General features: G+C 53.7%; 1 protein-coding gene across 1 annotated transcript in view; it reads right to left on the bottom strand.

Moving 5' to 3' along the window:
* LOC141175946 (dual specificity protein phosphatase 22-A-like) overlaps positions 1-13,807 on the bottom strand; it is a 114,811-nt gene that overhangs the window by 59,362 nt on the left and 41,642 nt on the right. Inside the window, exon 4 of the mRNA XM_073659938.1 lies at positions 4,918-4,967. Coding sequence (XP_073516039.1) covers positions 4,918-4,967 — 50 coding nt within the window. The remainder of the gene's footprint in view (positions 1-4,917; positions 4,968-13,807) is intronic.

Here is a 13,807-nt window from a genome sequence, read left to right as displayed (position 1 = left end):
CTTGGTTTTCATGATTCTGTTTGATCCCTAATGTTCTCACACAAACCTCTGAGGCCTTCACAGAACAGATGTAGTTATACTGAGAAGAAATCACACCCAGGTGAACGCAATGTACTAATTATGTGACTTCTGGGGGCGATTGGTCACTCAGGATTTTATTTAGGGGCATCACACTACAGGGGGCTGAATACTAATGCACAATGTTCAGATTTATATTTGTACAATAATTGGAAAACCTCGTATCATTTCCTTTTCACGTCACAATTACTTGTTACTTTATATCACAGAAAATCCCAATAAAATATATTTAAGTTTGTGGCTGTAACATGAAAAAAATTCATGGGGTATGAAGACTTTTTCTAGGCACTATATTACTATGTATCTGTCCAGAGGTGGAGGAGCGATGTTCTTCAGGGGTCAGTGGTGTAATACTCTGCAGGATATCCTTACACATGTGAAGCCGCCCCTCTCACAGTCACCCATGCCATGGGTAGCCCAGATTTGCAGACTGCAGGGGTGGCTGTTCTAGGAGAAGGGGAAGTGGTCGGAGGGGTCAGACACAGAGGCTGGAGAGCACCAGATTCGGGGGAAAGGCGAGGAAGTGTTTTTTCACAGTAAAAGTTCTTGGAAGAAGTGACACTTATTGGGCAAGTTGTTTATCAGCTGCCACCGTCCACTGCGACCCCCACAGAGCTGGAGATCTCAGGAGACACAACTGGGAGGGGGCCCATGAGGTGTATGGGGGGTGTCCGGATAAGATGTTCACACTATATATGTCCTAATAGAGGGGAGGGCACCCACATGTCGTCAGTGCAAATACCGCAGGGTGATGGTTCTGTTTCTCGAGCTGCTGGGGTGTGCGCCCCCTACTGGCCACTATCAGTCTGCTCTGAGCTTAGTGCGGACTCGTCCTGTATGGTCACCGCCGCGGTCTTCACTGAACCGTCATCATCTCCTGTGCAGATATTAGTCACCATGTCTTGACATTTCGGCCTAGTAAACGTAGAAGTCGAATATGTCAGACACCAAGATGACGCAGGGAATCCCGCAACGATGACCAGACTGCAGCGGGGCTGTGTGCCGGGACATGAGGGGCTGTGCGGAGTGACACGAGGGGCTGTGTGCCAGGACACAAGGGGCTGTGCAGAGGGACGCGAGGGGCTGTGCGGAGGGACAGGAGGGGCTGTGTGCCAGGACACAAGGGGCTGTGCAGAGGGACGCGAGGGGCTGTGCGGAGGGACAGGAGGGGCTGTGCAGAGTGACACGAGGGGCTGTGTGCCAGGACACAAGGGGCTGTGCAGAGGGACGCGAGGGGCTGTGCGGAGTGACACGAGGGGCTGTGTGCCAGGACACAAGGGGCTGTGCAGAGGGACGCGAGGGGCTGTGCGGAGGGACATGAGGGGCTGTGCGGAGTGACAGGAGGGGCTGTGCAGAGGGACAGGAGGGGCTGTGCGGAGGGACAGGAGGGGCTGTGCAGAGGGACAGGAGGGGCTGTGCGGAGTGACACGAGGGGCTGTGTGCCAGGACACAAGGGGCTGTGCAGAGGGATGCGAGGGGCTGTGCGGAGGGACATGAGGGGCTGTGCGGAGTGACAGGAGGGGCTGTGCGGAGGGACAGGAGGGGCTGTGCGGAGGGACAGGAGGGGCTGTGCAGAGGGACAGGAGGGGCTGTGCGGAGTGACACGAGGGGCTGTGTGCCAGGACACAAGGGGCTGTGCGGAGGGACATGAGGGGCTGTGCGGAGTGACACGAGGGGCTGTGTGCCAGGACACAAGGGGCTGTGCGGAGGGACATGAGGGGCTGTGTGCCAGGACACAAGGGGCTGTGCGGAGGGACATGAGGGGCTGTGTGCCAGGACACAAGGGGCTGTGCGGAGGGACATGAGGGGCTGTGCAGAGTGACACGAGGGGCTGTGTGCCAGGACACAAGGGCTGTGCGGAGGGACAGGAGGGGCTGTGTGGAGTGACACGAGGGGCTGTGTGCCAGGACACAAGGGGCTGTGCGGAGGGACATGAGGGGCTGTGTGCCAGGACACAAGGGGCTGTGCGGAGTGACACGAGGGGCTGTGTGCCAGGACACAAGGGGCTGTGCGGAGGGACATGAGGGGCTGTGTGCCAGGACACAAGGGGCTGTGCGGAGTGACACGAGGGGCTGTGTGCCAGGACACAAGGGGCTGTGCAGAGGGATGCGAGGGGCTGTGCGGAGGGACATGAGGGGCTGTGCGGAGTGACAGGAGGGGCTGTGCGGAGGGACAGGAGGGGCTGTGCGGAGGGACAGGAGGGGCTGTGCAGAGGGACAGGAGGGGCTGTGCGGAGTGACACGAGGGGCTGTGTGCCAGGACACAAGGGGCTGTGCGGAGGGACATGAGGGGCTGTGCGGAGTGACACGAGGGGCTGTGTGCCAGGACACAAGGGGCTGTGCGGAGGGACATGAGGGGCTGTGTGCCAGGACACAAGGGGCTGTGCGGAGGGACATGAGGGGCTGTGTGCCAGGACACAAGGGGCTGTGCGGAGGGACATGAGGGGCTGTGCAGAGTGACACGAGGGGCTGTGTGCCAGGACACAAGGGCTGTGCGGAGGGACAGGAGGGGCTGTGTGGAGTGACACGAGGGGCTGTGTGCCAGGACACAAGGGGCTGTGCGGAGGGACATGAGGGGCTGTGTGCCAGGACACAAGGGGCTGTGCGGAGGGACATGAGGGGCTGTGCAGAGTGACACGAGGGGCTGTGTGCCAGGACACAAGGGCTGTGCAGAGGGACGCGAGGGGCTGTGCGGAGGGACAGGAGGGGCTGTGTGGAGTGACATGAGGGGCTGTGTGCCAGGACACAAGGGGCTGTGCAGAGGGACGCGAGGGGCTGTGCGGAGGGACATGAGGGGCTGTGCAGAGTGACACGAGGGGCTGTGTGCCAGGACACAAGGGGCTGTGCAGAGGGACGCGAGGGGCTGTGCGGAGTGACACGAGGGGCTGTGTGCCAGGACACAAGGGGCTGTGCAGAGGGACGCGAGGGGCTGTGTGGAGGGACAGGAGGGGCTGTGCTTCGTGACATGAGGGGCTGTGTGCCAGGACACAAGGGGCTGTGCAGAGGGACGCGAGGGGCTGTGCGGAGGGACATGAGGGGCTGTGCAGAGTGACACGAGGGGCTGTGTGCCAGGACACAAGGGGCTGTGCAGAGGGACGCGAGGGGCTGTGCGGAGTGACACGAGGGGCTGTGTGCCAGGACACAAGGGGCTGTGCAGAGGGACGCGAGGGGCTGTGTGGAGGGACAGGAGGGGCTGTGCTTCGTGACATGAGGGGCTGTGTGCCAGGACACAAGGGGCTGTGCAGAGGGACGCGAGGGGCTGTGCGGAGGGACATGAGGGGCTGTGCAGAGTGACACGAGGGGCTGTGTGCCAGGACACAAGGGGCTGTGCAGAGGGACGCGAGGGGCTGTGCGGAGTGACACGAGGGGCTGTGTGCCGGGACACAAGGGGCTGTGCAGAGGGTCGCGAGGGGCTGTGCGGAGTGACATGAGGGGCTGTGTGCCAGGACACAAGGGGCTGTGCAGAGGGACACGAGGGGCTGTTCGGAGGGACAGGAGGGGCTGTGCGGAGTGACACGAGGGGCTGTGTGCCAGGACACAAGGGGCTGTGCAGAGGGACGCGAGGGGCTGTTCGGAGGGACAGGAGGGGCTGTGCAGAGTGACACGAGGGGCTGTGTGCCAGGACACAAGGGGCTGTGCAGAGGGACGCGAGGGGCTGTGCGGAGGGACAGGAGGGGCTGTGCGGAGTGACATGAGGGGCTGTGTGCCAGGACACAAGGGGCTGTGCGGAGGGACGCGAGGGGCTGTTCGGAGGGACAGGAGGGGCTGTGCAGAGTGACACGAGGGACTGTGTGCCAGGACACAAGGGGCTGTGCAGAGGGACGCGAGGGGCTGTTCGGAGGGACAGGAGGGGCTGTGCGGAGTGACACGAGGGGCTGTGTGCCAGGACACAAGGGGCTGTGCAGAGGGATGCGAGGGGCTGTTCGGAGGGACAGGAGGGGCTGTGCAGAGTGACACGAGGGGCTGTGTGCCAGGACACAAGGGGCTGTGCAGAGGGACGCGAGGGGCTGTGCGGAGGGACAGGAGGGGCTGTGCGGAGTGACATGAGGGGCTGTGTGCCAGGACACAAGGGGCTGTGCAGAGGGACGCGAGGGGCTGTTCGGAGGGACAGGAGGGGCTGTGCAGAGTGACACGAGGGGCTGTGTGCCAGGACACAAGGGGCTGTGCAGAGGGACGCGAGGGGCTGTGCGGAGGGACAGGAGGGGCTGTGCGGAGTGACATGAGGGGCTGTGTGCCAGGACACAAGGGGCTGTGCAGAGGGACGCGAGGGGCTGTGCGGAGGGACATGAGGGGCTGTGCGGAGGGATAGGAGGGGCTGTGCAGAGGGACGAGAGGGGCAGTGGGGAGGCACAGGAGGGGCTGTGCGGAGGGACAGGAGGGGGGCTCTGCGGAGGGACGCGAGGGACTGTGGGGAGGGATGTGAGGGGCTGTGCGGAGGGACAGGAGGGGCTGGCTGAGTAGAGTTTTTCTACATCCGGTCATTCCGCTCTGGGGCAGGTGATCGTGCAGAGCCTAATAATACGTAATATAATACATTATATACTATTCCAAATTTCCAGGCCAAACATTTTTGTCACTTCTGTATATACTGTATCACCGTTATATTCAATTGCAAGCTCCTACGAAGAGAAACACCCCGGCTGTCATACTGCTACTCCACAATGGGTGAGAAAACATCACAATGAGAGAAACCTCCGACTGCGGAGGAAACAGAAGCTCAGATTTCCACTGACGCTGACAATGGCAGAAGGCGACGTCCAGCGACTGAGGAGACCGGCGACAAGTGCAAGAAATGAAACTTATCTGCAACAAGACGCGAGATAAATCCAGAGATTCTTACAGGTTCTGCCGCTCGGAGTCACCGGCCGCTATACACAGATAGGTCATTTCCTGCAAGAGAGAGCAGAGATCATGGCGGTGCATGTGCGGAGACCCCAGAGCAGAGATCATGGCGGTGCATGTGCGGTGATCCCAGAGCAGAGATCGTGGAGGTGCATGTGCGGTGACCCCAGAGCAGAGATCATGGAGGTGCATGTGCGGAGACCCCAGAGCAGAGATCATGGAGGTGCATGTGCGGAGACCCCAGAGCAGAGATCATGGCGGTGCATGTGCGGTGATCCCAGAGCAGAGATCATGGAGGTGCATGTGCGGAGACCCCAGAGCAGAGATCATGGCGGTGCATGTGCGGTGATCCCAGAGCAGAGATCATGGCGGTGCATGTGCGGTGATCCCAGAGCAGAGATCATGGAGGTGCATGTGCGGTGACCCCAGAGCAGAGATCATGGAGGTGCATGTGCGGAGACCCCAGAGCAGAGATCATGGAGGTGCATGTGTGGTGATCCCAGAGCAGAGATCATGAAGGTGCATGTGCGGAGACCCCAGAGCAGAGATCATGGAGGTGCATGTGTGGAGACCCCAGAGCAGAGATCAAGGCGGTGCATGTGCGGAGACCCCGAAGCAGAGATTATGGCGGTGCATGTTGTCACGGGTGTGTCAGGTATAATAAACAGTTGTTCTGTATCTGGCTGTAGAAGCTTACTGAACTTGGCATTGCAGACAACTTCTTAATCCTTCTTCCTTTAAGACCCAGAGGCGACCTCCCTCCTGCTGTGAATTGACACACCCTTGCAGGGGAGTTAAAAACTGCTGCAGGAAATTGCCGGTGATACTTCTATGTACAGGCTTGGAGCACTACCAGTAGGCTAGCTTCTTCTCTGGTGCCCTTGGAGGACAGTTGATGTTTCTCCTCTGGTCTGTGCTCAAGCTAAGTGTATCCCCTTTGTTTGTCTCCCTTGTTGTCTTTAGTTGTTAGAGGGGCCTGACCAGTGATCACCCCTCCCCCCTCCCTATCTAGGGCCTAGCTCTAGGGACATCCAGGGTTTAGGGTCCTGCTCGGCGATTGGTGTAGAATCAATATGGGGACGATAGGGTAGTCAGGGTGATATTAGATCAGCCTAGGGGTCTCCACTCCCCCTTTCCCTAATGTTTGGGCTTCCTCCCCCTCTTCTATTCATGTTGCACATAGTCTTTCCCACACCTTGCGTGACACATATGCGGAGACTTTGGAGCAGAGATCATGGCAGTGTATGTGTGAAGAACTCAGCGGCAATCACAGACATGAGCAGCCATATTCATTCATACTCCGGCATCAAACATTCCAGATTATCAGGCGCCTCAGATTGTGAATAGTCCGGGTTCATCCTCATTGATTTCACCATGTGTTTGGCGGAAGCCTGAGGGGCTCACCGCGGTGTTTTTGAAGCGGTATAACTTTTTTTTTCTGCATATAACAACATAAGTGACGGCACTATCGCTGTACTTGTCTATTCGTTCCTACAGATACTCATTCCCTGAGCGCGGTGCAAAAAGGCTGCCGATTATCGGACCGACGTGCAAAACACTCGTTCGTCAGGTGCAATGATTTCTAAGCATCTCGGCAGCATGTCGTCCAGCGTCGGCAGCACGTCGTCCTGTGTAACCAGATGCTTCTATGCACATGGAAGTGCGGGCAGCCGGTGTATGGGTCGAGTGATCCACTGCCGGAGTAAGCGCAGCCTTAGTCGTGTTCAGCTATTTATATTGGTTTATTGCAGAGAGTGGAAAGTTTGCAAAGTTTCCCAATTGTGAATGGGGGTGGGATCAGTTACTTTACTGCAGATCGGTGCCTCTATACAGTAAAAGGTGGCATCCCTGCCTCCTTTTGAGATGGGTCGATGTTCACACTCTCCTGGCCCGAGGGTTAATAAATGCTGTTGCTCCAGCCTTTCCTGCAGGCTGCTCTGGTACTGAGCTGTGCTCCTGTGCGTCCTTCTCACACCATGCAGCAGCACTCAGCACTGCACACTCTGTCCGCTAATATTGTGCCCATGTGGGACCAGTGGACTCTGCAGAGAGGACAGAGCACTAGTTTAATTCTGCGCAGAGGAGACAGAACACAACAACGGTTCATCGTCAGCCCCAGAGTTCGCTGCAGAAATAAAAATAACCCGCCCAGCGCTGCAGCGGAGCCAGAGCGTGCACCATGCCCCCTGTGTGTGGCAGGAAGAAATAGGAACAGGAAAGGGGTGACCGGTTGAGTAACACATCGAGCAGAGATTGAGGGCAGGGACCGCAACGTCGTGAGGATGGGACTCTGCATCCTCTCCAGATGTCTCTGCTCTTTCTGCTTCTTCCAGAGACAAGAGGAAAGGAAACAGCTGCAGGGTGTTAAGAGCATAAGAGATGCTCCCGGGAAAACCACAGGACACTGCCTGTCACATCGCATGATCAATGACCCCAATCACAACTTACTGAGCACGGGGGGCAACTTATCATGGCCCCCCAAAAGCCTGGAGCCTCCCCCCCCCCAACAGCAGCACCCAACACACCAGAGGCAAAGCACGGTCACACTTCTGTGCTGCACGACCTGCAAAGGTCAGAATCCAATCACTGCAACCTCCAATAGGGGGCGGAATGGGGGAAGAAGAGATGCCGCATCACTACAGACTGATTCTGATAATGGGGGAGAAGAGATGCTGCATCACTACTGACTGATCCTGATAATGGGGGAAAAGAGAGGCTGCATCACTAATGACTTATACTGATAATGGGGGAGAAGAGATGCTGCATCATTACTGACTGATCCTGATAATGGGGGGAGAAGAGATGCTGCATCATTACTGACTGATCCTGATAATGGGGGAGAAGAGATGCTGCATCATTACTGACTGATCCTGATAATGGGGGGGAGAGATGCTGCATTCACTACTGACTGATCCTGATAATGGGGGGAGAAGAGATGCCGCATCACTACAGACTGATTCTGATAATGGGGGAGAAGAGATGCTGCATCACTACTGACTGATCCTGATAATGGGGGGAGAAGAGATGCTGCATCACTACTGACTGATCCTGATAATGGGGTGCAGAAGAGATGCTGCATCACTACTGACTGATCCTGATAATGGGGGGAGAAGAGATGCTGCATCATTACTGACTGATCCAGATAATGGGGGGAGAAGAGATGCTGCATCACTACTGACTGATCCTGATAATGGGGGGAGAAGAGATGCTGCATCATTACTGACTGATCCTGATAATGGGGGAGAAGAGATGCTGCATCACTACTGGCTGATCCTGATAATGGGGGGAGAAGAGATGCTGCATCACTACTGACTGATCCGGATAATGGGGGGAGAAGAGATGCTAGATCACTACTGATTGATCCTGATAATGGGGGAGAAGAGATGCTGCATCACTACTGGCTGATCCTGATAATGGGGGGAGAAGAGATGCTGCATCACTACAGACTGATCCTGATAATGGGGGGAGAAGAGATGCTGCATCACTACTGGCTGATCCTGATAATGGGGGGAGAAGAGATGCTGCATCACTACTGACTGATCCGGATAATGGGGGGAGAAGAGATGCTAGATCACTACTGACTGATCCTGATAATGGGGGAGAATAGATGCTGCATCACTACTGGCTGATCCTGATAATGGGGGGAGAAGAGATGCTGCATCACTATAGACTGATCCTGATAATGGGGGGAAAAGAGATGCTGCATCACTACTGACTGATCCTGATAATGGGGGGAGAAGAGATGCTGCATCACTACAGACTGATCCTGATAATGGGGGAGAAGAGATGCTGCATCACTACAGACTGATCCTGATAATGGGGGCAGAAGAGATGCTGCATCACTATTGACTGATCCTGATAATGGGGGAGAAGAGATGCTGCATCACTACTGACTGATCCTGATAATGGGGGGAAAAGAGATGCTGCATCACTACTGACTGATCCTGATAATGGGGGAGAAGAGATGCTGCATCACTATTGACTGATCCTGATAATGGGGGGAGAAGAGATGCTGCATCACTATTGACTGATCCTGATAATGGGGGCAGAAGAGATGCTGCATCACTACTGACTGATCCTGATAATGGGAGAGAAGAGATACTGCATCACTACTGACTGATCCTGATAATGGGAGGAGAAGAGATGCTGCATCACTACTGACTGATCCTGATAATGGAGGGAGGAGAGATGCTGCATCACTACTGACTGATCCTGATAATGGGGGGAGAAGAGATGCTGCATCACTACTGACTGATCCTGATAATGGGGGGAGAAGAGATGCTGCATCACTACTGACTGACCTGATAAGGGGAGGAGAAGAGATGCTGCTTCACTACTGACTGATCCTGATAATGGAGGGAGGAGAGATGCTGTATCACTACTGACTGATCCTGATAATGGGGGGAGAAGAGATGCTGAATCACTACTGACTGATCCTGATAATGGGGGAGAAGAGATGCTGCATCATTACTGACTGATCCTGATAATGGGGGAGAAGAGATGCTGCATCATTACTGGCTGATCCTGATAATGGGGGCAGAAGAGATGCTGCATCACTATTGACTGATCCTGATAATGGGGGGAGAAGAGATGCTGCATCACTATTGACTGATCCTGATAATGGGGGCAGAAGAGATGCTGCATCACTATTGACTGATCCTAATAATGGGGGGAGTAGAGATGCTGCATCACTACTGACTGATCCTGATAATGGGGGAGAAGAGATGCTGCATCACTACTGACTGATCCTGATAATGGGGGGAGAAGAGATGCTGCATCACTACTGGCTGATCCTGATAATGGGGGGAGAAGAGATGCTGCATCACTACTGACTGATCCTGATAATGGGGGGAGAAGAGATGCTGCATCATTACTGACTGATCCTGATAATGGGGGGAGAAGAGATGCTGCATCACTACTGACTGATCCTGATAATGGGGGAGAAGAGATGCTGCATCACTACTGGCTGATCCTGATAATGGGGGGAGAAGAGATGCTACATCACTACTGACTGATCCGGATAATGGGGGGGAGAAGAGATGCTGCATCACTACTGACTGATCCTGATAATGGGGGAGAAGAGATGCTGCATCACTACTGGCTGATCCTGATAATGGGGGGAGAAGAGATGCTGCATCACTACAGACTGATCCTGATAATGGGGGGAGAAGAGATGCTGCATCACCACTGACTGATCCTGTTAATGGGGGAAGAAGAGATGCTGCATCACTACTGGCTGATCCTGATAATGGGGGGAGAAGAGATGCTGCATCACTACAGACTGATCCTGATAATGGGGGGAGAAGAGATGCTGCATCACTACTGAATGATCCTGATAACGGGGGGAGAAGAGATGCTGCATCACTACAGACTGATCCTGATAATGGGGGAGAAGAGATGCTGTATCACTACTGACTGATGCTGATAATGGGGGCAGAAGAGATGCTGAATCACTATTGACTGATCCAGATCATGGGGGAGAAGAGATGCTGCATCACTACTGACTGATCCTGATAATGGGGGGGAAAGAGATGCTGCATCACTACTGACTGATCCTGATAATGGGGGAGAAGAGATGCTGCATCACTATTGACTGATCCTGATAATGGGGGGAGAAGAGATGCTGCATCACTATTGACTGATCCTGATAATAGGGGCAGAAAAGATGCTGCATCACTACTGACTGATCCTGATAATGGGAGAGAAGAGATACTGCATCACTACTCACTGATCCTGATAATGGGAGGAGAAGAGATGCTGCATCACTACTGACTGATCCTGATAATGGAGGGAGGAGAGATGCTGCATCACTACTGACTGATCCTGATAATGGTGGGAGAAGAGATGCTGCATCACTACTGACTGATCCTGATAATGGGGGGAGAAGAGATGCTGCATCACTACTGACTGATCCTGATAATGGGAGGAGAAGAGATGCTGCTTCACTACTGACTGATCCTGATAATGGAGGGAGGAGAGATGCTGCATCACTACTGACTGATCCTGATAATGGGGGAGAAGAGATGCTGCATCATTACTGAGTGATCCTGATAAAGGGGGAGAAGAGATGCTGCATCATTACTGGCTGATCCTGATAATGGGGGCAGAATAGATGCTGCATCACTATTGACTGATCCTGATAATGGGGGGAGAAGAGATGCTGCATCACTATTGACTGATCCTGATAATGGGGGGAAAAGAGATGCTGCATCACTACTGACTGTTCCTGATAATGGGGGAGAAGAGATGCTGCATCACTATTGACTGATCCTGATAATGGGGGGAGAAGAGATGCTGCATCACTATTGACTGATCCTGATAATGGGGGCAGAAGAGATGCTGCATCACTACTGACTGATCCTGATAATGGGAGAGAAGAGATACTGCATCACTACTGACTGATCCTGATAATGGGAGGAGAAGAGATGCTGCATCACTACTGACTGATCCTGATAATGGAGGGAGGAGAGATGCTGCATCACTACTGACTGATCCTGATAATGGGGGGAGAAGAGATGCTGCATCACTACTGACTGATCCTGATAATGGGGGGAGAAGAGATGCTGCATCACTACTGACTGACCTGATAAGGGGAGGAGAAGAGATGCTGCTTCACTACTGCCTGATCCTGATAATGGAGGGAGGAGAGATGCTGCATCACTACTGACTGATCCTGATAATGGGGGGAGAAGAGATGCTGAATCACTACTGACTGATCCTGATAATGGGGGAGAAGAGATGCTGCATCATTACTGACTGATCCTGATAATGGGGGAGAAGAGATGCTGCATCATTACTGGCTGATCCTGATAATGGGGGCAGAAGAGATGCTGCATCACTATTGACTGATCCTGATAATGGGGGGAGAAGAGATGCTGCATCACTATTGACTGATCCTGATAATGGGGGCAGAAGAGATGCTGCATCACTATTGACTGATCCTAATAATGGGGGGAGTAGAGATGCTGCATCACTACTGGCTGATCCTGATAATGGGGGAGAAGAGATGCTGCATCACTACTGACTAATCCTGATAATGGGGGGAGAAGAGATGCTGCATCACTACTGGCTGATCCTGATAATGGGGGGAGAAGAGATGCTGCATCACTACTGACTGATCCTGATAATGGGGGGAGAAGAGATGCCGCATCATTACTGACTGATCCTGATAATGGGGGGAGAAGAGATGCTGCATCACTACTGACTGATCCTGATAATGGGGGAGAAGAGATGCTGCATCACGACTGGCTGATCCTGATAATGGGGGGAGAAGAGATGCTACATCACTACTGACTGATCCGGATAATGGGGGGGAGAAGAGATGCTGCATCACTACTGACTGATCCTGATAATGGGGGAGAAGAGATGCTGCATCACTACTGGCTGATCCTGATAATGGGGGGAGAAGAGATGCTGCATCACTACAGACTGATCCTGATAATGGGGGGAGAAGAGATGCTGCATCACTACAGACTGATCCTGATAATGGGGGGAGAAGAGATGCTGCATCACTACTGACTGATCCTGATAATGGGGGGAGAAGAGATGCTGCATCACTACAGACTGATCCTGATAATGGGGGAGAAGAGATGCTGTATCACTACTGACTGATCCTGATAATGGGGGCAGAAGAGATGCTGCATCACTACTGGCTGATCCTGATAATGGGGGGAGAAGAGATGCTGCATCACTACAGACTGATCCTGATAATGGGGGGAGAAGAGATGCTGCATCACTACTGACTGATCCTGATAATGGGGGGAGAAGAGATGCTGCATCACTACAGACTGATCCTGATAATGGGGGAGAAGAGATGCTGTATCACTACTGACTGATCCTGATAATGGGGGCAGAAGAGATGCTGCATCACTATTGACTGATCCAGATCATGGGGGAGAAGAGATGCTGCATCACTACTGACTGATCCTGATAATGGGAGAGAAGAGATACTGCATCACTACTGACTGATCCTGATAATGGGAGGAGAAGAGATGCTGCATCACTACTGACTGATCCTGATAATGGAGGGAGGAGAGATGCTGCATCACTACTGACTGATCCTGATAATGGGGGGAGAAGAGATGCTGCATCACTACTGACTGATCCTGATAATGGGGGGAGAAGAGATGCTGCATCACTACTGACTGACCTGATAAGGGGAGGAGAAGAGATGCTGCTTCACTACTGCCTGATCCTGATAATGGAGGGAGGAGAGATGCTGCATCACTACTGACTGATCCTGATAATGGGGGGAGAAGAGATGCTGAATCACTACTGACTGATCCTGATAATGGGGGAGAAGAGATGCTGCATCATTACTGACTGATCCTGATAATGGGGGAGAAGAGATGCTGCATCATTACTGGCTGATCCTGATAATGGGGGCAGAAGAGATGCTGCATCACTATTGACTGATCCTGATAATGGGGGGAGAAGAGATGCTGCATCACTATTGACTGATCCTGATAATGGGGGCAGAAGAGATGCTGCATCACTATTGACTGATCCTAATAATGGGGGGAGTAGAGATGCTGCATCACTACTGGCTGATCCTGATAATGGGGGAGAAGAGATGCTGCATCACTACTGACTAATCCTGATAATGGGGGGAGAAGAGATGCTGCATCACTACTGGCTGATCCTGATAATGGGGGGAGAAGAGATGCTGCATCACTACTGACTGATCCTGATAATGGGGGGAGAAGAGATGCCGCATCATTACTGACTGATCCTGATAATGGGGGGAGAAGAGATGCTGCATCACTACTGACTGATCCTGATAATGGGGGAGAAGAGATGCTGCATCACGACTGGCTGATCCTGATAATGGGGGGAGAAGAGATGCTACATCACTACTGACTGATCCGGATAATGGGGGGGAGAAGAGA

Source organism: Phyllobates terribilis, unplaced genomic scaffold, assembly GCF_046119375.1.
Source record: "Phyllobates terribilis strain yellow unplaced genomic scaffold, ASM4611937v1 Scaffold_14__1_contigs__length_39327217, whole genome shotgun sequence".
Classification (NCBI taxonomy): Eukaryota; Metazoa; Chordata; class Amphibia; order Anura; family Dendrobatidae; genus Phyllobates; species Phyllobates terribilis.
This window is presented reverse-complemented; position numbering and strand designations above follow the sequence as displayed.